Raw genomic sequence first — 25,000 nt, 5'->3', positions numbered from 1 at the left:
TAAAGCTAACACACACACACACACACACACACACACACACTGAAAGGGATTGGGTTTCAGACACTGCTGCTGGTGTGTTAGCGAGAGCAGGAATCTGGGGGGCGGGGTGTAGAGCGGCGTCAAGGCCAAAGGGTCAGCGCAAGTGTTCGTCCAGCGTCATCACTCAGACCTCCCCTGTTTAAGCTTTAGGGTTCGGAGCGCACGTCCTCGAAGCTCCGATAACTCGCTGAGGGAGGAGGAAGTGAGCGAGAAGTTTCTCACCCCGTCGCTGAAGTTCAACACTGTTCAAATCTGTCTCGTGCTTCTCCCGCGACACGGGTTGCCAGGTTTGCGCAACAAAATTAGACCAAAAAGACAAAAACTCCTCAAATCCTGTACTACTTTTAAACTCCAACGTCACTGACTATCCTTCCGAAAGGGATTTTTATTTTGACGATATACTTCATGTAGGCTGCCACCCTTCCCAAGTTTATAGCAGATTCACGCCAGTGTACGATGTATTTATTTATTCACGCACCAGGGCTCTCAGTGATTCGGTGGCGTACGCTGATATGAAGCGAGGCTCTATAACGGCGGGTTTTTTTCAGCACGCGGGATCGCAGCCTTTCTTTCAGTTGGATTGAGGATCTTTTCTTTTCTAACGACTTCTCAGTGAGGAAAAAGTTCATCGACTCGACGATACTCTTCCGAAACATCCCTGGTATCGTGATTAGTCGAAGATGTTTGTTCTCAAAACAATAAAGCGCGATAAAGAGCAGCGATTAAAAAGCAGCCAGTGTTGGTTCCAGTGCGAGAGGACGCGCCACAGTGATTGTAGTTGTAATTGAAAAAAATAACTACTTTTAAAAGTTTGGTTCTTAAAATAGAGGAATATTTGTGATTTAAATACTAAAATGTGAGTATATCAGCCGCTAATGAGTGAAATGTATGAGCTGTAATGTGTTTTGGATTAGTATTATCTTTAAACGGATTTGTTTCGGTGATATTTATAAAACGGTTAAAGTAAACGTGAAGCCGGTCTTTAGAAAGCGAGGGGGTTTAGTCGATTAATTTCAGGACCTGGTCTGTGCAGGCGTGACCCGTGGAGCCGAGCTGTCCTTCACTCTGGAGCCCAGTGACATCATCGCGGTTCAGAACCAGCCGTTGATGCTGCACTGTCAGGTGGAAGGGATTCCACCAATCAGCACGCAGTGGAGGAGGAACGGCGCGCCCTTACTGGAGGATGAGAACTACGCCACGTTCATTAACGGCTCGCTGCTGATTGGCCGATTCCAGAGGAGCAGGAGCGACGGCTCTTCAGACGAGGGAGACTACGAGTGCCTGGCCCAGAATTCCTTTGGGCTGGTCGTCAGCCGCAAGGCCAAAGTGCAGGCTGCAAGTAAGTAGGGAAAGTGTTTACACACACTCACACACTTACACACACACACACACACATTTTAATCCAGCATGTTGCATGCCTTTGCAGTGTATGAGGTTACAGTGTCCTCTGTCAATGAAGACCACACACACACACACACACACACACACATATGTTAACCCAGCATGTCTTGCTCTGCCTGTATGAGCATTAATTGGGTGTATGATGCTACAGTGTCCTATTGAAAAGCATGCACTCACACACACACACACACACACACACACACACTCAGGCTATACCATGTCTCATTCTGACAATATGAGCATAAACCTCATGCTGTGGCCTATATGGTGTTAGAACATGCTGTGTTGAAAAGCACACACACACACACACACACACACACACACACACACACACACACACACACACACACAGAAAGAGGTGTGAGTAAGCTTAACGCTGTGTGAGTAGACGCTACACCGCTGAGACGGTACACACACTCCGGCTCCAGACACAGTGGGATGGCGGCGGCTGGGAGCCGTCTGTCCTGTCCGGAGCGAGTAGCAACAGGAAGTCGGGATAATACGCCTCTCATAGGACACTTTTCTCTCCTCTGTGTAGTGACTTTTCAGCTGAAAAAGCATTCCTGGTCAAAAGGACCGAACGGAGACGGACCAGCGGATCGCGCGAGAGATTAGACCGAGCGATATTAGTGCTGTACGTGGCACAGAAATCAAATAAGCCTCATTTGAAAGAAAGTGTCTGTGATGGGGGAATCATCGCCCCCAACTCCTCCACATGATCACAATTAGTCATCCCGCCATATTAACCATACAGTCGATGACTTGCTTAAGCGTGGCGGAAAACGGAGTTCCGAGGAAGAAGAATTAATCCCCGAAAAAGGACTTCCTCCGTAATAAGGAAGCGGTTCGGATACAGCATTCCCGTTTGTTTTTCCTGGGGTTACATGATGATTATGACTTCCGAGTAAGGGTCTTTGCATTATTCGTTTTAAAACCTCTTCTGATTTTTAACCTACTTAATCGCGGCCAAAAAGATGTTGTTTCTATAATGTTACTATTTTCATATCGTCGTTTACATCATCGCCGCAAAAAAAACACCATGAAATATCGCGATATAGTTTTAAGTCTATATCGCCCATCCCTACGCTATAATCGGATCCGTTTCATTAATGCACGACGCACACCTTGTCGCCGGTAATGAACATACGGAAAATCAGGCTTGATTATGAAACAGAAACCATTTTTTAAAGGGTGATTTTGAGAATCATTTTTATCATTTGAAGCCATTTCCTGTGTGGATGCAGTCAATACGGTATGCACTCATATTGTGCATGAGTATCATCGGTACTTGCGGCATAGCCAGCGCTTTGTATAAGTATCGAAGATCCGTATTCGTTGCAGAATGAAGCACGGATCCTCGTAATAAAGTTGCGATCGTATACGTTTTCACCCCGAGATTCTCTCCGAAAGGAAAAGGTTGTCTAATCTAATCTAATTCTCATTACATTGAACAGAAACCCAACACTACTCATCAGTCTGAGAACTCCATTCTTCCAGTGAAGCACGGTGGTGGTCGCGTCATTTTGAGCATTACCTTTGGTCTCGTGGTTGCGTGTCAGTCTGAGACTCTTCTAACTTGTTCACTGTCTTCTGTTGGACAGCCTCCTCGGGGTAGATCGGGGTAGAAGAAGGACTAAACAGCTAAAATGCACATAAAAATGGCCTGAAGGTATATGCGAATGCATCCAAGTCCATTCGAACGCATATGTAGAAATCTCATCACGGCCTTGGATTTAGAGCAGCGTTACAGTCTCCGGAAAAAAGAAGAAAAAAAAAGATGGAACCGAATTATTAGGTAAGAAATACTTGAAAGAGCATAAAAAAAGAAAACATTTGCCGAAGAAGTATGGTACGTTTAGATCGACGCTCTTCGGAGGGAATGCGCCGAGGAATCTGTAGAGTAGGAAAACTGATATTCTCCCCTTTCAAGTTCATGGCGAAAGGTCACGGTGAAGCCTTTCACTGCCATGTCCTCTGTGAATTATGGTCAGGGTTTGGGTTTCCAGTTTGGTGGCCATTTCGGGACCTTTTGACCCGAGACTCCAGACTGAAGGCTGGAGAACAAAGAGCGGAGTTTGTGTTAATGAAGCGTCTGACAGACGTGTGAGGAGTGGCGACGTCTTTGTATGTGGTTCCGACGCGGATGTCGGTTTCGGGGAGGATGGGTGAGCTGAAAAAGCTTTGAGCAGCGTGAGTTCTGGGAACATCTTCGAACAACTTCAAAGTTCTACACGTGTCTCCAAAACAACACTGAAGTTTTCCAAATATTCCTCAACGTACTCATATGTCCAACGACTCCGGAGTTTACCCGATTAAACCCCTAGAGCGCCCAAAGAAACGCCAAATATCTGCATGTCTCGAAATGACCCCGACGATCTTCAGAAACCTCTGAACATTTTCAAACATCTCCAGAGTTCTCCAAATATCTCCAAGCGCCTTCAGGCATTTGAAGACCGCTGACAAACTAGCCAAGTCTTGTGTTAGATAGCCAAAACTTTTGTCCAGTTTTCAAGTTTTTTTAAGCGATTAGCCCTCACGTGCAAGAAAATGGCGCAGGTCTGTTTAGGCTGAAACGTTGGAGAAGATGGAGAAGAATCTGGGCTCAGCCCTGTGTGATTAACGGTCCAGCTAACGCCCCTGATTGAAGCTGTCATCTTGTCTCTTGTAAAGAAAGGGCAAATTGTCTCCACCGTCTTCATCTCCATCTGCAATCAATGAGGCTTTAATAGTGCCTCCAGGTGCTCCGGACAAGTCGGAGTTTGATCCGCGGATCATTAGGCTTTGTGAGGCTTTTGTACCTCCTGCTCCGGATATCGTTAGAACATGGAGCAAAAATCCATATTTCGTTTTTAACATGGCAGAGACGGCGATTCCTTTTCATCCCGTCACTTCCTTTTGTTTCTTTTGTCCCGCTATTTTTTTTTTGTGTGTGTGTGTCTCTGTACGAGTGTGTAGTCGCAGTTCATTATAAGAGGCCAATGAGGCAGTATGACACCACATGAAAAGGGTCATTTCGCTGTAAAAGAACTGCCACTGGAGAGGAAAGAAGATGCGATGAGAGAAGAACAGAGAGGCAGTTCTTCCTCAACCTGTGGGCGGGGCGGCGGGGTGGCGGGGGTTGACCCGCACTCTTCAATTTGAACAAAATCACGTTTCACAACATGTGATAAAGGACATTCTTCTCCAATAATAAGAAAAGACACTGTTATCCGTTCGTAGTTACATTTAATGCCGTGGAACATCCGCGAGTCAAGTTTGTTCCTGTTGTCGCTTACGTTATAGCAGCTGTTAAACATTCTTTAAAAAAAAATAAATACATCTCTCTTGAAGTTAAAATGCAGCCCGTGATGTCATCGAGAAGCCGTGAAAAAAAAAACCCCCTCTTACGAAGCGCTGACACTGGAGACTCCTTCTGAAAATGTTAAAGAAACATCTCACGGAAAAACCGTTACCGTATCGACCTTTACCGTTGCGTGTTTGGTTCAATAACAATTCGGTGAATTATTAGTCTTCGACTGTGTAGTGCGTCCGCTGTATGTGTAAGTTGCTGCTATAGAAACAATAAAGCATTAGAAAGAGGGCATGGATATGAACCTGTCATTTTTAGCCGCGCTACTGTCAGAAAACGAATCAACACCTTCCGACCAATCACAATCCAGAATTCATCAACGCTGTCGTTTTCATGGACTAAAGTTGCTGTTTGTGACCGGACTGTATCTAGACTAGACTAAACCAAATGATGTATTTTTGACACCGGTGCCTCTGCGGAGTGCCAGGCACGCTGCCAGCCACATGGGCCTCCAGTCTTCCTCTAATGGTTCACCACCAGCCGGCTGTGTTTAGCATTTAAGAGCCCTTCCTCTTTTCCCCTTCGGTCTCTTTCAGCTTTTCAGGAGCACACACTGCCCACCGGACGCCTTTTCTCCCGCTCGGAGTGAAGCGACACAGATCTGTTCCTCGGCCTCCCGCTAGATCAAAGCGCCTCCTTTCTCTGTCTCTGTTCACTTCTGTCTTTATTCTTTTTTCTTTCGTTTTTTTTTTTTCTTTCTTCCTTCAGGAGCTCTTGCTCAATTTGTACTTCCTAGTCATTTGGGCCGTTACACAACCCCTGAAACACCCCTGAGAAAAAAAAGCTTTAAAGCAGGTCGTGATTAGTGAGGGCTCTTCACAGTCTCCCTCAGATAAAGACGGACCCCTGCATCGACCCCCCCCCCCCCTTCCACACCCACTTTTGTGCCCGCTCTCCTCCATAAATCCGCCTTTTCCTTGTCCTCCATTTTTGACGGTGATCTGTTGGGCGCTGCTTGAAGGTCCGCCCCCCCCCGTGGTCTCTATCAATCGCCTGGCCCTCTCAGGAAACACTTATCTTTGTAAAAGTTATTTCTTTGATGGATTTTCCCTTCTTCTTTTAGCTCGTTACACTTCCCTCGGTACTTCACTTGCACTCTCTCTCTCTTTCTCTCTCTTTTTTTTTTTCTCACTCCCCCATTCTCGCTTTGCTCAAGGTTCCTCATTAGCGTGTTCTCAGGAAGCTTTTCATCACCGCAGTGCCGCATGTGGACGGTACTGTCGACCGGGCCGCGCTAATCGACACCTCCTACCTTTTTCTACACGATCTCTTCACCGAGCAACCGGTCAACGAGCCAGTCTGCTACCTTTAAGCTTTTACGGGTTCGAGCTCGTGTTCGGGTTGTTTTAAAGTCAATCGGAGAACGTTCAACATTCCTTCCGGTAGAATCGACGTCCTCGCCGTTCCTCTGGCTGTCACCAAGCACTGAAACTGCAGACTCCTTCCACGAATCCTAAATAAACGTCCTCCTTACAGAAAATTTCACCGCCGCAATGTTTATAAACGCGGTTCACGTGGAGCCGTGTTAACGACGGCGCCACCGCTATCAGAGCCGCTCTCTAGGAAATCGGACCGTCTCGTGTGGTCGACGCTCTTCTCGATCTCCAGATAAGTGGCGGTTGATTCTTTCAGGTTCGTGTGATCATCTAGTACAGGAGACACGCCCGTGGATATACACGGTATAGTCAGGGGACGTGTTAGACATAGAAATGGGGTCAGGCTTGTTATTACTTTGGGGTATCAGAGTGAGAAATCCTTTCGCCGTCGAGGAAAATAGACCAGCCGCCAAATTTGCGAAGCGCGGTCTCGAGGGCCGGGATGAAAGGATCGGACCGGACTGAAACGGAGGTGAGAGAGATGAAGCCAGAGGTGAACAGCAGGATGAAGTTATAGTAGCAGATTTGTTCTGGCCGGAGACCAAAACGTGTCCGATAATATCCAGTCTGCTGTTCTTTTTTTTGTTTTCATCCGAATCTGTAACTCTGCAAATAAACAGATTTTTATTCGATTTTTTTAATAAATGCGTTTGCCACGTTAAGAGAATTACTTTTACGTTAGAGTAATTTCAGGGGGGGAAAAATCCTTGCTCTTTGTTGATCTTTGATATTTTCCCTTTAGCTTGTCCTCCTTTTTTACTCCTGTGTCTTCTTCGTATTCTCTCTCTCTCTCTCTGTGACATTTTAATAACCGATGAATTGGGACTGGAGAAGCGAAGGAACCGTCACTCGCAGCGGTCCGACTTTTTCCCCTCGATCTAACACGCCTCATATCAAACTTTGTACTCCGAACCCGCTGGGACGATTCATTGTTATGAAAGAAGCGCGACACCTCCGGTAACACACGGCAGCAGTACAGTAGGGATATGTTTAAGGTAATGTTTGTGTCACATACGGATGAGGAATGTTGAGTACAGAGCGGCCGTGAAGAGGTCTTGTGTGGCCCACGTGAGGATTCTTTAGGGAAGGTGGTAGGTAATGAATTCAGCCTCAGTCCGGATGTCTCCGGACCACCCCGGCCTTTCTCGAACAAAAAAATGAAAAGGGGCCACCGATCCATCATCCCCGGCGGGACTGTGAGGGATTTAATTCTCGCCGGGGGGAATTCCTCAGTAATGGAGGTTTAAAGCGGAGAGTAGCGAGGTCAAAGGTAAGGTCACGGGTCACGCCGAAGCGGAACAACTTTTCCCTTACTGAGAGTCACAGCTTTTTATTTCTGAGTGTGTGTGAGTAAAATGTGAAATATTTCTGGTCTTTTGACCTTTACTCTGGTGCCTGTGAGAGTGTGTGCTTACATACACACCGATAACACGATTATTATTTGATTTCAGCAGATGAGTCATATAGTCACGTAAACGGCGTCCTAAAGACATTAGCGGATTAAAATAGACGCAAATCCTCTTGTACACCATTTCTGGGTGTTGAAACGGTGCTAGATGTAATGCACAAACAAACAAACAAACAAACAAACAAATAAGAGGATTTATTAGTACCTCGAGTCAGTGCTCCACATGATGGATGTAAAATAACACGGTGTACATGACGAATAAATCCCGGTGTAACACTCATAGCTGTGACTGGACTACGCCGTCGATTAAACGCTTTAACGTCTTATGTACAAGATGTTTGATATTAAGTAAGAAAGCCCCTCAGTCGTTTAGTCAAGTTGTTGTTTTCTCGCCTGACTTTCTTCAAACTCGTGCGCGCACGTCGTCTAAGGCCAATCGGTCGTAAATTACAAAGTACCTTCAAAGCACCGCCGATTTCTATCCAGCCACGCCCACGCACATGACGGGGGGGGAAAAAAAAGGACGACGACACGCGGCTCAGCCATTCGAGCGCAGCGTCTGACGTAAACACGCGCCAACTCTTCCTCCATTTATAGGGTGCCATTACTTTTGTCCTTTTGTCCTAACGCTCTTAATTAACGGATTTCTTCCTGTCGGGTCGTTAATCTGAAACAATCGTTATGCGAAAAGTTTATTCTATACGTCGTGTAGAAAACCGTATAGAAAAGGTTGCGGAACCGATAATGTAGCGAGTCTGCTTAAACGGAAAGTTACACACACTCAGAAGCCAGCGTAGGGTACAAATATTTTTTTGTTGTCGTCCCCCCCGCCCCGCAATAGCTGTATTTTAATGAACACGACATCTTTTCTACCATCCAGATTCATAAACGAGGTCAAACGCTACAGCGTACTATCACGGAAATGAAACTCCGCTATGATTATTACAGTATAATCCAATTATTATACCAGACCCTCACGTGATCCCGAAATTCTCCTGCAGCGTTATGTTTTTTATTGCCGAAAGATCTCTCACTGTGGCGGCGTAACTCCTCAGCAGCGTCTTTGGTCCGGTTCTTGAAGTAGCCCCCCGTCACCACGCCCCACTACACTTAACGGCTCCTTTACGGCGTCCAGCGCAGTTAAACCCACTTTATGAGGCCCGGGCTGTCCACCAATAAAACACAGCCTCTTCCTGTCCAACCCCTTTTGCTCTGGATGTGTTTTGTATCAGCTAGAAGATTGGTGCAGACATTAAAAGTAGAGGAAGATAAATAAAACGGCAGATATCTGGAGAAGTTTGAGCGGTCGGAAGTCAGTAGAGTTGAATAAGAAAGTTTGTAGTATGTTGTTTTCGACGGTTGTTTTTGTTTTTTTGGTTGTTTTTTTAATACATTTTTCAGCTCGTAAAGTCCGTTTAGGGTGGAGGATAAATAATGTAGAGAGTAAAGAGTGTACCATAAGGTGTGTGTAAACTGTAACGATCAGGTTGTAAGAGTCTGGGGTCCAGGAGGGATGTTCTTAGTCTCGAGAGGTAGACGTGTAAGGCTTGCACTGTAACTAAACACGACAAGCAGCTCAGATGCGAATGATTTTCTTCCCCCAGAACGACAGCAAAGACAGACCACGTCCTCGTCACCACGTATACCGGTCTTTATTTCATCTCCATTACTGATTATAACGAATCGAATCCACAGAGCAAGCTAGGCTAGTTAGTTAGCTGATGCTAGCGAGGACCGGTACTGTACGAGCGTTGTCATGGTGCACGTCGTATTTGATGAGCGACTTTGTTAATGGATGGACCGGTCGGGGCGATGGATTCGGGATTGATTTATAAGGGTCCTGTGTGAATGCATGGTTGAAGTTTATGGTTTGTTGGTTGTAGAGTAGATTTTTAAGGGGTTGGTTAGTAAACGAAGCTTCAGGTGGAGGGTTGAGGGTTGCATGGTGGATGTCTACTGTACGTTTGGGTGGCTGGATGTAGTGTATTGTGAAGGGTTTGGATGGTAGATGATGGGGAGTTTTTAGGGTTAAGATGATGGAATTTTCGGGTTAGGTTGGTGGATGTTGGCTGGATTTCTAAGGGTTCTGTCCGTGGATGCAAGGTGGATGTGCAGGGTTGATTCTGTGGCTATGGTTATGGCTGTAGGTTGGCTGTGCGAGGGTTTAATTTGTGGGAGCAGGATGGATTTTAGGGTTACGATGACGGGCACGTGGAAAGCTTGGGTTTGGAGATCTGCAGGTTCTCTCCGTGAGTCTTCTTCCAGGTACTCCGTTTGGTGGATTAGCAACTATAAATTTACCCTAGGTGTGAATGTGAGTGCGAATAGTGCATAGTGTCCTGTCCACGGTGTATTCCCGCCTCGTGCCCAGTGTTCCGGGGTTAAGTCCTGGATCCAGGACGAAGCTAATACTAAAGTATGATTTAGGGGGATTTGCCTAGTGATGGCTTACACAACATGGTGGATGAACATAAATCTGATTAAGTAAAAAGTCTCAGGTAAAAGATGGAGGAAAAAGTGACAAGTGACACCAACTATAATTTAAACTATTGAGTTAAAGAAGTGCTTTCAGCATGAAAAATCGTGAAAAAACTGAATTCCACACACACACACACATATATATATATATATATATATATATATATATATATATATATATATATATATATATATATATATATATATATATATATATATATATATATTCTTTAAATAGGCAGGGATAATTGATTGTACAGGGTGAATTGTTTCTAGGAGGCTGGTAAACGGTGTTGCACTTGATCTTGAGCTTGATTTGTGCTCAGTCGCCCCTAGAGGACAAGCTGTGCATGACACTGTCGGCGTTTATAGCGCACAAGAGCCGAGGCTTTTGTGTGGAATTGTGGACTGTTTTCTTATCGCAGCAGTGACGGCAGACTTACAAGCAAGACTTTTAGACCAATCATATATTTTGTTATTCAGTCCCTACATCGGTCGTCAGCAGCGGGTTTGCGCACGTCATCGATCTATCCGTGCCGAAATGAACGATATAAAGCTCCGCGTAACTGTCTGAAACCGGGGCGTTTTCATTTACATGGGAAGTGGGTCAAAAATAGACGTCGATTTGGTTAAGCAACCTCCTCCATTTTCTTCCCTGAGAAAACTCGTCCGATTCACTCGTTCGCTTGGCCCCAGTTCCCTTTTGTCATCCTCGCTTTCTCTTCTCTCCCCGATTTCTGTTCTCCTCCTCCCCCTGTCCACTCTCCATCCCGGCCTTTATGAGCAGATAGCAGGGTCAGAGGTCAGCCCAGGATGGTGAGGAGGAGGGACGGATGATGCGTGGGGGAACGCTGACCTCTCCATCGGGGCAGAATGCGCCTCCTGCCCTTACCCAAATCCCCCCCCCTTTTTCTTTTCCATGCACTCCTCCCCCTCCTTTGTACTCGTTCCTCCCGTCTGATGCCCCGTCCCTCTCTCCCACGTCCCCCGAGGGCCACTGGCATTGACTTTGACTTTTGTTATGTGTTGACGAAGCCAAAATCAAGCGAATGAAGTCCTAAAAGTCTAAATGCCAGCTGTGACATGAACACGCTCTCAATTCTACATAACGCTTCAAGGAAAAATGCTTCAGTTGCCTAGATGTCACCAGAGATCTGTTTCTATGGTTTGATGTTTCACCAAGCTCTTTTCAGCTGGAGGACGTTCCATCCAGCCATATCACGGGTTTCAGTGTCATCAACCCTTTCATGCACAAGGTTTACACTTGTGTTCAGCCCAGGACCATTAACTCCAGTATAGCAAAGCATTAAAATCATTCTCCCATTTGAGTTTTAACGTTCTCAATTCAAGATGGCCGACACTTAGAGCGGCTGCCTTTACACTGTCGACCGATACTGATTTTTTTTTTACCTTGATGTTGTTACGTACGTATCTGATAACTGGTCAGATCTAAATGTTAGATCAAACAGATCCGATTTTCCCGTCCGTTCTGAAGTTATGGTCATTATTACGTGACGCACGGTCAGTCCAGTGCTAAATAAATTAAAGGCCTTAAGGTAAAATGCATAGCAGGTAAAGACCACAATAATCTCAGTGGAAACACCAGACTTGCTCGTTCTTTCTACAACCACAGTGATGTAACGGGGGGAAAAAAAAAGAGTTGTTTTCACCTGAGGGCATTTTGGCGGTGGAAACGATGTAAACGCGGGAATCGGACACGGGTCAGGTCTTATGTGTATGTAAACAGTCAGGAGTGAAGGAAAAAAAAATCTGATCTTTGTCGAAATATCAGAAATGTGCCTCAAGGCCCAACAATTTAAACCCAGCCAGAGATGCAGCACATTCCTCTGGTGGAACCGCGCTAGCGACTCAAGTAAAAATACTTTTAAAAGCACAATAACAGTCTGATTTTATTTGATTTTTTTTAGTAAATCTTCAACTTGTAAGTTTTTCTCTTACAGAAAGACATGCAAATAGAAATCGTTTATTTATTTATTTATTTTTTTAAATCCTCAAAACAACATCGCTGTGACATCGCTGCATGAAACACTTGTTTTTTTTGTGTACTTTTCGTCAGGGATAAATGCATTAGGATTCATCCTGGATTAGACCTTAAGATCGAGCACAACGTTTATTCAGTTTTTAGTAACGATCATGAGCGTGCAATCCGCTGTATCTGATCATAATAGCATAGCTCTACCGTATACCGCAACCTGAAAGCCTGCGTGAGAACGATGACGCCTGAATTCATACCACCGGAAGGCGAGTATTAAATCTCCAGTTGTTGATTACAGCCATTTCAAGACAGAATAAATCCATTCTCTGCGGCTCGGCCCCAGTGAATTAATCAGACGGATCGGATTCGTGATCAGAAGCTTGTTGTTACTGCAGTGGAGGTGAGGTTTGTATTAGATATTCGCTCTACAGAGTTCCCTCCTTCAAACATGAGATACGAGTGACCGCTCACCCGAGAGCAGTTCCGGGAGACGTGTCGGTGTCTGTTTTACTCGTCTTAGCTTCGACGGTCCTCTAGATCACGCCTCAAATGTTTAGTTCTGGTGGATTTAAGATTAAGAATGAATCGTACACGACGCAGAGGGGAGACGGTGTGACGAAGCGGCGGGGGATTGTTTTTTTGTTTGTTTGTTTTTTTTTTCCTTTTCGGGTTTAAAACCTTTTTTTTTTTTTTTATTTTACTTGCTTTGGGTGGATGATACACCTGGAACGAGCACAGAGAGTTAAAACCTCCTGTCAGCCCGGGGGCCGATACTGAATTCCACAGGAACCAATTAAACAGAGTTGGAATGCGAGCAAAGGATTCTGGGGATTCTGGGAAGGGCACAACGGCCTCGTTTCATCTCTGCTGGCTCAACTGGACGTGTGTGTGTGTGTGTGTGTGTGTGTGTTTATGAGAGGTGACAGTATGAGGGCAATATTTGTGCAAATGATTTTTAAATAGCGGTTTTGGTTCGGGTTTTTTTTTTGGGGGGGGGTTTCCCAATTTGTCTCAGATGTGTGTATCGTCTCACTTCCATGATGCTGCATCATGAAAAGCTTTTATTTATTTATTTTTTAAAAAAAAGATGTATAGGATGTGAAGATACTGTATAGCGTAGAGGTGAACGGGTGCACAGAGAGGAATTTGCGTGTTGAGTGATATGTGACGGTCATGTGTTGGTGGTCTCAGATGGTCTTAGACGTCCCCCGTCCCCCCCCCCAACTCTCCCCCACTGCTGTAGAGCTCAAACCTTGAACATGAAGGAAGGGGACATTCCAGTCTTTTGTGCTGTCGAGACTTTATGACCCCCCCTCCTCTCTCTCTCACACACACAAACCCCTAACACGGTGCGTATCCACAGCGTGTAAAAGCAGTAACCAGTTCCACTATGTGCGATACTTAGATCTTTCTGCTGGATTTTGTCATCACGGACAAACATCGCACGTCGTAATCGAACACCGGCGGTCTCAGAACGCACGAAACGACGCCGGCGCGTCATCGGAGTCGGATCGAACAGTGGATTATGATCTCCGCGTATACGGCGTGTTGTTATCCGATGCGTTGACGGAACTTCCACTGAAACAGGAAGTCAGGGCGGGACATATCGAGTAGCTCCTCCGCCTTTTTAAATAGCCGATAGCGTTCATCTTACCTCGCAGCCCGGGCTAAGCCGTACCCGACGTAAAAAGGCTCCTTCTTAAAAGCGAACGAATTCCAACCGTTTCTTTCTTAATCATAAAATAAAACACTCGCGTCCGGACGGCCGGAGACGCGTTTACGACCCGGCGCTCGCCGCTCGACAGCGGCGGCTTCGACTTCGGCGAGGCGGGTTTTGTAACGTCGTGGGCGGGACACTTCGGATTCTCCGGCGCGTTGGATTGGACAGGAGATCTGACGAGAAGCTGAAGTGCAGGATGATGTCATCGGAACGGTTGATCCGTATCGGTGGTGGAGAGAGACGGTAGATTTCGAACGCGTGTGTCTTCTAAAGGTGAATCTTGTCATTGTTTTGGAGCGCACCGTCTTATAGAGAACCTTAATGCCAACGCGTTCATGGTAAAAGCCTGGAAACGTACATTTGGGTTTCAGGGGGAATTAGGGTTAGGGTGAGGTTGTGTTAATTAGATACGTTCATGATTATGTTAATGGAGGGTCCTCACAAGGATAGCGAGAAAAATGTTTCTAAAGAGCTTTGCGGGCATTATAGCTGGTTTTAAATTTTGTCCAGGAGGTGTGTGTGGACGGCACGTGATGGGTCATACAACAGAAATTAAATCACAGGTCCCGAGAGAGAGATGGAGCTCTCTCTCTCTCTCTCTCTCTCTCTCTCTCTCTCTCTCTCTCTCTCTGGCTGACGGGCGGAGGTTTCTGCTATTCTGTAATCTATCGTGAATTCGCGCTCTGTTTTCACGACATTTTCCCCTGTTGATCGCGGTGCAGTGGGATTTCCCGTTCACTTCATGCCCGCCCAAAGAGACCGATGCAGCGGCGCTTTAGTGCTTCAGTCGGTCACGCTCGCTCATCTGTACACTCCGCTCAAACAGATCATCTTCCAATGCTACAAAGTGCAGCTATACGTTGTTCCTTGTGTGTGTGTGTGTGTGTGTGTGTGTGTGTGTGTGTGTGTGTGTGTGTGTGCACTATCTGGGCACACTATGGCTCATGTATTATATTGTTTCCCTGCGTCTAGGCGGCTGTGTGATTTGTCTCGCTTTCCCAAAGAAGCGTAGTTTTGCAAGGGCAGGCCCGGCCCCATGCTGCGTGTGTGCGCGCGCGCGCGCACGTGTGTGTGTGTGTGTGTGAGGGCAGCACATTTTGCATTAGCATGAATTCACACGGATTAAGTGGTACGTGTGGGGGTGTAGCCTTGAGATGATTTCCCTGGTGCCCTCCATCAGCTGGCAGCCAGGGGGCTCGATGAGGAAAAAGAAAAAGGGATGTCAAAGAAAAATCATTTAAAAAAAGAGCGCACAAACCCAGCTGTCTTGAGCCGATAGACGAGAGGAGAGAGTGATGGAGGTATGAAGAGGGTGGTGGAGAACGGTGCAGTTGATAAGCAGCCTGTTTTTTGTAAAAAAAAATTTTTGAACATTTTATTAAATTTTTCCTGCATGTGAACGCTTCCTGATACGGGCGCGTGAGACGCGTGTCAGGAATATATTACGCCGTATGACACCGTCATGGTTTCACATGGAGAAAAAAAAGACGAGCGTGCGTATCGCCACGCGGTCAGGTCGGACAGGATTCCGACAGCGTCTCTTGGAGATTCGGCTGCACTGTGTCGTGATCGTCTCTGATGACGTTACAAAAACATCAGTGAAACTAAACAAAACCGGGAAATATGGCGTCTGGAACGGGCAAATGAAATAAAAACATTTTTTAAAAAACGCTAGCCAGTTTTCGTTAGTGCCGGCCGACGTATCGATATAACATCTATATCGTGATAGATGATTACGCGATACACCGTCCTGAGATACCGTCGGCATGGTGATGTATTTGTTTCCTAATAATCACAAATGAAATGATACCGAATGATGACAGTTTGTTATCTAAATTATACATCGTGATACGCTGAACGTCCTCGAGTCTCATGATATGATATTCATGTCATATCGACCAGCCCGAGTTTTCCCAAAAAACTTTATTTAAAACAATCTGCGACAACGTTTTCTCACATTCAGCCTCTCGGAAAAGGTATTTACATTTTACTTAAAGACCATTAATGACATCTTTAATCATATTCTTCTTGATCCATGGACATTATCATTCCACCCATTAATAACTAACTACAAATATATATAAATATATATATATGTGTGTGTGTGTGTGTGTGTGTGTGTGTGTTCTTATATAAGAAATTGAATAAACACCGCTACAATTAAACATAACAATGCTAAGAAAAATATTGTTGTTGTTTTTTTTTTTTAAAAATGGGGATATAAACAAACTTAAACTAGTTACGTCATGCTAAAAACCTAAAGCTAAATATATATATTTGAAATAAACACGTCGCTTCGAAAAGTAAAGAATCTAACAAACACTCGGAGAGAAAAAAACTAAAGCTAAAAACGAACGGAAACTAACGATGAGCACATCACAACCTGTGTGAAAGTAAAGAGAACTTCTGAAAGTAATATCATTAAAATTGATCGTTAAAACGGTCGAATAAGACGTTTAAAAAAAAAAAAAAATGCAGTAAAAATAAAAACATCTCAGTTTTGTTTTTAAATCAAATCAATACTAGTGATAGCAGTAGAATCAATAATAGTTGCAGAAAATCAGAGTTATTGATAATCAGGCGTTGATGATAATATTGTGATCACACACACACACACACACACACACACACACACACACTGGAAAGGTGTGTGTTGTGCAGTCATGGTGAGATTTTGGTGGGTTTTGTCGTTTGGGCTACCTGCTGTCATTCCCTCCTTCCTCTCTTTCTCTCATTCTCTCACACTTTGGCCCGTCTCCTGGTGATCCCCGGGGTCTCTGGTAGTCCCGCTCTCTTTATCTCTCTCTCTCTCTCTCACTCACACACACACACACACACACTCACACACACACACATATACGATGGCACCACATTGTCCTAGATTGTGATTAATGACCGCAATTCAGCGTGAAGAATTCCCTCGGGTGTGTGCCAGTTGGCTCGGGCTGAGAGGAACAGAGAAGAAGCTCATTAATGCTGTCATTTCAGCTGACGGAGCAGACCAGGGTGTGTGTGTGTGTGTGTGTGTGTGTGTGTGTGTGTGTGTGTGTGTGTGTGTGTGTGTGTATTGGATATGTGTGAGAGAAAAAGAATGAGGAGGAGAGGGTGTGATATGCTGAGAGGGTCTGTAAGTGTGTGTGTGTGTGTGTGTGTGTGTGTGTGTGTGTGTGTGTGTGTGTCTTCCAGTTTGGGTGATCCTGTGTCCGCTGTAGTCTCAGATTCCTGACAGGAGTGGATCCCACTGTGGTCCTCTGTTGTATCCCACCCACCTCAGGGTTTTGTTATGCTCTGAGCTGCTTTCCCGCTCGGCACGTTTGTACCGAGCGGTTCCGGCCGGCAGAACCGCCGAACCGGATGTTCTCGTGCCGTGAAAATCAGCAGTTTCTGAGCCGCGTTTGTCGCGAACATTAACCAAAGCCCTTGACCTGCATAACCGCGTGATTGCGATCGGATAATTGCACGGATGAGCAGGTGTACAGGTGTTCCTACATACACTAACAGGAGCTTGTTTGTTTTTGTTTTTTTCCTCCTCACTTTTCTTCGATTTCATTTGACCGTGCGACCTAAAAATCAATCTCTGTAATATAAATACGACTTTAAATGAATCCAGGCACATAAGGTTTCGATGTGCGATCAATCAGGTAATTATTCAGTCATTAATCAAATATGAGACTTGTATATGTGGTAAGCGAGACACTGAGCAGCGTCGGACAGCCTCTCTCCAGCTCCGTTTGGTCTGGTCCCGTGCCGTGTGGTACGGCCCCATACGGCTCGTCCCGGTGGCAGATGGTTAAGGGTGTGAGTGTGTATAAGTGAATATGAAGCAGCAGTGTGACAATGGGGGGGGGGGTTTCGGGGGGTGAACCGCACTTTGGATTCCCTGCTTGACCAAACACACACCACCCACACTCAAATGTGATGTAGTGGATGTGCATTGTAACACATTTTATTGAGATTATCACATTTTACATTTTATTGCAGGTTTTTTTTGGTGCCAATACTAATGATACTCCTTAGCAGGTGGAAATACTTTTCATTTAAGCAAGTTTATTTCATATTTCTTGTTATGAGAATGATACATGTAATTATACTGCTGTAACATGAATAGATGATTGGATAATTGCAAGAATGGGAAGGCTGGTGAGTGTGTGTGTGTGTGTGTGTGTATGATGGATGATCGGTGTAAATTGTTATTATTTTGTTCAAAGATCTTTTTTTTTATAGATGTCTCACAGAAGACCAAATACTAAGAATTCATGCTCATCATGCTGTTCAAAAGTTTTCACCCCCTCTGGCGCTTAACGTGTCAGGCGTGTCGCCTTCTCGAGCGTCAGTGAACGTTCGCACCTTTTGTAATAGTCGTGTACGAGTCCCTCGGTCGTCCTCCGTGTGAGACTGTTGGAAAGGGCTCGAATACGCAGAAGATGCCGGAAAAGAACAGAAGAAGAGTTTAAGCGGTCAGGACAAACAAACGACTCGTGATCGACTGTCACAAAATATGAAAACATCACGTCGTTGATCATCCGGGTAACGACACACGGTATTAAGAATCAAGGGTGTGTAAACTTTTGAGCGAGGTAATTCTTATAAATTCAGCTATATATATATATATATATCTTGTCTTGTGGACTGTATGTAAACATCCGTTATGTGAAATAGCTTATTCAGGACAGAACTAAATAAAATTCAACATGGGATTTTTATGATCGCTCTTATTTTGTGAACAGTATTAAGATTTAGCAGACTCTGCAAGGGGTATGCAAACTTTTGGGCTCAACTGTCTGTATATATATACATGGATGGAGTTAGATTTAAAGGTCAGCCTGAGTCAGCCAGTTATTGTGCCCCTGTGCCTGGTTTATTTGGTTATGACGGCAGCTTTATGGTGTTATAAAGCTGCTGTAATACTGATGTTATGGTAGGGTCGGCTCGGGTCGGGTAGGGTCGGGTAGGGTCGGGTAGGGTAGGATTTCACTTGTACATACAAACCCGAATCCATCAGCTTTGATTCATTCCCAGAGCTGCCCCTAGTGTTATTTTGTCAAAAAATTGAGCAACATTGAGCGATCTGTGTTTATCCTTGAGTAGAGTGATTACGTCACACTGTCCAGGAGGTGCGGCACAGAAGTGTATAATAGAGATTTACACTATTAATGTGTATGTGTGTGTGTGTGTGTGTGTGTGTGTGTGTGTGTGTGTGTGTGAATAGACCTCACCAGTGGAGCGCTAATGAGGGGGAAGTAATTTTGCTATGGAGAATTGTGATGCCAAATGTCCATCTGCTTTGTTATTCAAAAGTGTTTTGGCTGGCCGTGAGATTCGATCCTTTCATTTTCCGAGCTCACAAACCGAGTGGGAACGAGAGAAAGTAATGACTCTTCCATTTGAATTTAAATAGTGACTCGCTTCCAGCTGTCTCCTGCATTTTCAATATTTGACAGGCTGGAGAAAAGAGAAGAGCATGGGGACCATTTGTTAAGCTGTTTCTCAGAGACTCACAGTGCAGCGGGGGAAATAAATACAGAATGAAGCGTGTAGAGGTAGAGACTGGTCTCGCAGACAAACTTGTGAATTTACTTTTTCTTTAGTTTTATAACAGAATCACAGATGTGTCCTAGGAAGCACGGTGGACTTCTTACACTGGCAGTCTTACAGGATCACTGTACAGTATTCTTTACACTTCAGTATTCTGTACACTTTCATATACTGTACACTTCAGTATTCAGTATACTTCAGTATTCTTTACATTTCAGTATTCAGTACACTTCAGTATTCAGTACACTTCAGCATTCAGTACACTTCAGTATTCAGTACACTTCAGTATTCAGTACACTTCAGCATTCAATACACTTCAGTATTCAGTACACTTCAGTATTCAGTACACTTCAGTATTCTGTACACTTTCATATACTGTACACTTCAGTATTCAGTACACTTCAGCATTCTGTACACTTCAGTATTCAGTACACTTCAGTATTCAGTACACTTCAGTATTCAGTACACTTCAGTATTCTGTACACTTCAGTATTCAGTATACTTCAGCATTCAGTACACTTCAGCATTTAATACACTTCAGTATTCAGTATACTTCAGCATTTAGTACACTTCAGTATTCAGTATACTTCAGCATTTAGTACACTTCAGTATTCAGTACACTTCAGTATTCAGTACACTTCAGTATTCAGTACACTTCAGCATTCAGTACACTTCAGCATTTAATACACTTCAGTATTCAGTATACTTCAGCATTTAGTACACTTCAGTATTCAGTACACTTCAGTATTCAGTATACTTCAGTATTCAGTACACTTCAGTATTCAGTACACTTCAGTATTCAGTACACTTCAGTATTCAGTACACTTCAGAATTCAGTACACTTCAGTATTCAGTACACTTCAGCATTCAGTATACTTCAGCATTCAGTACACTTCAGTATTCAGTACACTTCAGTATTCAGTACACTTCAGTATTCAGTATACTTCAGTATTCAGTACACTTCAGTATTCAGTATACTTCAGTATTCAGTACACTTCAGTATTCAGTACACTTCAGCATTTAGTACACTTCAGTATTCAGTACACTTCAGCATTCAGTACACTTCAGTATTGCTTATCCATCAGTATCCTGTACACATCAGTAAACCGTACACATCAGTATTCCATACATTTCAGCATTCAGTACGTCAGTAAACCGTCTTCCTTGAACTTCAGTATTCCATACACTTCAGAATTCAGTACTCAGTATTTTAGCAGTATTCTAGCTAGCGGCTAGAAGTTCTGCGGCTAAAAGTTTCCACGTGTCATCCTGTCATCTCGGACGTGATCGCTCCAAAGTTCTTTAGCCTCTTTAGTGATGTCATAAGCGCGTGTGTAACCCCGCCCCGAATCTTTTTTTTTTTTTTTTTTTTTTGGAGAACATAAAAAATAGGACACTAATTGGTGTAACATCCCCCCAAATTAATCCATTGGGGGTTTTTTTTTGCAGTCATGTCTCCTTATTATCCTCCAGCCATTTCAGTCGTCTCATGGTTTCCTGAGACCGTCATTACAGCAGCGTGCTGGCGGACGTGATGAGGTTCTTGGGGTTAGTGTGGAGGAAGAACAGCCGGGTCACAGACACCACCCCTCTCTCTCTCTCTCTCTCTCTCTCTCTCTCTCTCTCTCTCTCTCTCTCTCTCTTGCTATCTTCCTCTCTCCCACTGTTTCTCTCTTGCTTTACAAGGCCACTTGTGAATGATGCGGCTATAATGAATAATGAAAGAACACAGAAATCCCGAATGAATCATAAAATAAATTCTTTATTCTGTTTAATTAATTATGCTAACACTCTTCTCGCTTGCATTCCTTCTGTCTTTCAGCAAATATTAAATACGCGCGAGTCAGCGCTCAGCAATATTTACATTAAAGTGTGAGAATTCAATAAAAACACTCATTTATCTTTTCCTTTGTGTAAAACGGGCCTCGTTTCAATACGGTGTTAATTAGTTGCCTCTCCCATCATGCCTTGCTCTCTTAATGGTCTGAATGCTGAATGTGTTGCTCTCGAAGCCACATCCAGAGCAAAGCATTTCAAACAAAGAGAGAGATTTTACCATTTGCACTCTTGTGGATACTCGGGATTCATTTGAAGTCCGTAACAAATTCACTTAAATGAAAAAGAAATATTAAAACAATTTTTTTGTTATTTTTTTTCCCAAACCTGTTTCTAGGCATGTTTTAAATAAAAAATGATCAATAACAATGCCTAATAATTCTCATTCCAAGAATGATTATAAAACCGGTTTTATAATAATTATAATTACAATTAAACACATTTCTAGATGATTTTTTTTTTTTGTTTTGTTTTTTTGAGAATTTCACACTTATCATCGTTATTAATTTTTTGCTCCTTTCCTTTCTATCGAAACGTTGAAAAAGCTCAAATATTCGCCCGTGGAACAAGATCAGTTCAAGCTTTAAATCTTAAAGAGAATAAATCTAGAAATTTGATTCATTTGATCACTATAATTATATGATATGTCGTTTTATAAAAAGGTATGACGAGAATTATCCTGCGATTCATCTCATATTTCCCTTTATAAGTTTATTATGAAGCAATATATAATTCCGAGAATTATTCGACAAATGCGCAGAAATATTTGCGTCTGTGCCAAGATGTCATTTTTGTGGTGCTGGCGGCCTTTTATGTACAGTGTTGTATGTTGTCGTTGTTATTATCATAGCAGCCTGCATGAGAAATCGAAAGCATGCACTGATTTATATTCAGAGAGCATGCATGCAACCCGTGTGTGAGAGTGTGTGCGAGTGTGTGTGTTTGTGTCTGTGTTATTGAGGTTCCCACGTCCCAACCTGACAGTCTTAATGGCATGCATCTGTCTCACTTTATTTAGCATATAACGCTTCAGCGCTGTCAAATCAATCAGTATATAAGTGTATTTAGGACACTGGAGCCCACACGGGGCCTCAGAGAAACACTTTACCAATGACAACCGCGGAACAAAACGAACATCCGGTTGTTTCACGTGAGGAATAGAGAGAACACAAATCATTAAACCATGAATGAATGCATGAAAACACACGGTCGCTAATGGAGAGCATGTGAAAGTAAGCACACACACACACACACACATTGTATGTTTCGGTTCTTGTTATTAAAGGTCTTAGCTGCTCTAGCCGTTAATGGCTTTCAGAGGCATAATGAAAGAAGATGAAAGAAAGGCCTATGATAAAGATGTTTTTGTTTTTTTTTTAATCACTGCTGCACACTTTTAGCTTTTCAGTTCTTAAAAAAAAAACGTCCGTAAGTGTTAAGTAAACACGTTTCTCCTTCGACCACATCAACGGAGACGTTCATTATTTACCTTTTTTTTTTTTTTTCCTTCAAGGGTGCCAATAATTTCGCCACTGGATTTTTCAGTGGCAAATAAGATTGTTAAAAGTTCTCATGCGGATTCAGACCTTTTCATGGGGAAATCGTTCTTCCGCAGAAGAGGAGTTAATACTAACAAAAGATTTTGCCCTTTTTTTAAAAAAAAAAAAAAAAAAGGGGGGTGCCAATAATTTTTTTAAATGATTAATATTTATGAAGAATTTATGTAGTTCTGTCTTTTCTTACTCCCTTCATTTCTCTCTCCAGAATTAGATGAGGCCAATATACATACATGAATTAAATGTAAAGCTGTGTGTGTGTGTGTGTGTGTGTACGTTTGTGACATGAATAGTAATTAAGGGTATAAAACGGCATTTTGGGGGCCGTGTGTGTGTGTGTGTGTGTGTGTATGACAGAGACAGAGAGATTTATAATGGCAGCAGAAAAGTGGACTTCTGCAGGCTGAATGTTTTATGCATGAGGGCGGAGGCCGAGGCCCAAGAGAGGGGTTATGAGTGCGCGTGTGTGTGTGTGTGTGTGTGTGTGTGTGTGTGTGTGTGTGTGTGTGTTTGTATGTGTGTGTGTGTGTACATACATTTGTAACCCACCCTGTAAAAACCGTGGGCTATCGTCCCCTCGCCTGTCCCTATAAATCTGATGCAACACGGGTGCCAAAACTTTAAGGACAGCATGTGGATGATTGATTGATCTGATCACAGGTGTGTGTGGTATGTGGTGTGTGCTGCTCTGTGCTCCGTGCGAAGAGAACCCAAGTACAAATCACTTTTAGATGCCAAGTAAGGTATCAGGTGAAGGAATCGGGCGTGTCACTTCCTCGTCGTGACATCACAACCAATGAAAATCAAGAATATTCACACATGGGCAAAAACTATTGTATTTTTGGTATCTTCGTAAGCAGGTGGTGATCGGATCTGGAAAAGGAGGTAATGCGTTTCATTTTTGGACCAAAACAGATTCACACTGTGCTGGTGGATTTTATAGGCCACACCCCCTTTCGCTTGGCTCCACCCACATCGGTCAGGTGAATGAAAACATGGGGAAATAAACTTGACATAAGACGGCAAAAAACAAACACTAAATTTTTATCATAAGCATATGTACTGCACGTGTATGTATATATATATATATATATATATATATATATATATATATATATATATATATATATATATATATATATATATATATAAAATGATATTTTATTTTATATTTTTGCTGAATGGCCATATATGGTATGGTTATAATGGTAAGGAAATAGCAACAGAGTGATGGAATAAGGCTAACTACTCTTTGAAGAAGTGTTTATAGCTTTATAATATTTGGAAATTTTTACCAAAAAAGAAGGAAAGGAAGAAAAGGAATAGAGAATAGAGTAAGAGAGATGTGTCCAGTGTGTGTTTCCAGCTCTGTCAGATTTGTGTGGAAGTTCATCTTGTTTTTCCTTTCCCTCTGAGAACGCTCTCTCTCTCTCTCTCTTCCTTTCTCCTCCGTCTTTGTCCTGCCATTTGCACAAACAAAACAGAGAAAGCTTTAACTAGCCGAGCTCTCCAGCTGTGGCATTAGAGTAGCTGTGAATCCACACCAGTCTGAAGATGAGAACATTACACGGAGAGGGAGAGGGAGAGAGAGAAAGAACAGAATGCTAAGCTCTTGTTATGCTAAGAGCGTTTGGGAGCGAGTGGAGGTAATTACGGGTGACATTTGAAGAAGCGCACTTGTGTCGTAGGCTGAGAAAGAGCCGAGCCTGGTACTAATTGAGTTCGTGTTGACGGCTCCTCCCCCGGGTCACGCCCCCTCGCCCGGAGACCGAAAGCGGGAGCTGGGAACCGAGACGAGCCGGGAGCCGCTGTGTGATCTGCAGCTCAATGAGGCCTTTAATGCTGCTCTGAGATCAGCCTTCATTTTACACAAATACTGTCACACAACCTACTCTGGCCCCGCCCCGACCACACCCCTGACCCCGCCCCAAGCCAGCGCCCCGGCTGTGATCATAAACCTGTGTGTATCTGGGTCATGTGCTGTTGTATAAACTGTTGTATAAACTGTGTTGGGTTGTTTTGAGTCTCTTAATCCTGATGCTGGGGAACTTTTCTTCCTTCCTTTCTTTCTTTCTTTCTTTCTTTCCCAGTTCCTTTCTTCCTTCCTTCCTTCCTTCCTTCCTTCCTGACCTCTTCTTTCTTTCTTTCTTTCTTTCCCAGTTCCTTTCCGTCTTCCTTCCTTCCTTCCTTCCTTTCTTCCTTCCTTCCTTCCTTTCTTCCTTTCTTCCTTCCTTCCTTCCTTCCTTCCTTCCTGACCTCTTCTTTCTTTCTTTCTTTCTTTCTTTCTTTCTTTATTTCTTTCCCCA

At 43.7% G+C, this 25,000-nt stretch overlaps 1 protein-coding gene across 1 annotated transcript in view; it reads left to right on the top strand.

Annotated features, from left to right (window-relative positions):
- Positions 1-25,000, top strand: part of igdcc3 (immunoglobulin superfamily, DCC subclass, member 3) — a 63,535-nt gene that overhangs the window by 9,674 nt on the left and 28,861 nt on the right. The window contains exon 2 of the mRNA XM_017458353.3: positions 1,073-1,378. Within this exon, the coding sequence (XP_017313842.1) occupies positions 1,073-1,378 (306 nt within the window). The remainder of the gene's footprint in view (positions 1-1,072; positions 1,379-25,000) is intronic.

This window comes from Ictalurus punctatus, chromosome 27, assembly GCF_001660625.3.
Source record: "Ictalurus punctatus breed USDA103 chromosome 27, Coco_2.0, whole genome shotgun sequence".
In the NCBI taxonomy this organism is placed as follows: domain Eukaryota; kingdom Metazoa; phylum Chordata; class Actinopteri; order Siluriformes; family Ictaluridae; genus Ictalurus; species Ictalurus punctatus.
Note: the sequence above shows the minus strand (reverse complement) of the source record. Positions and strands in the feature narration are given on the sequence as shown.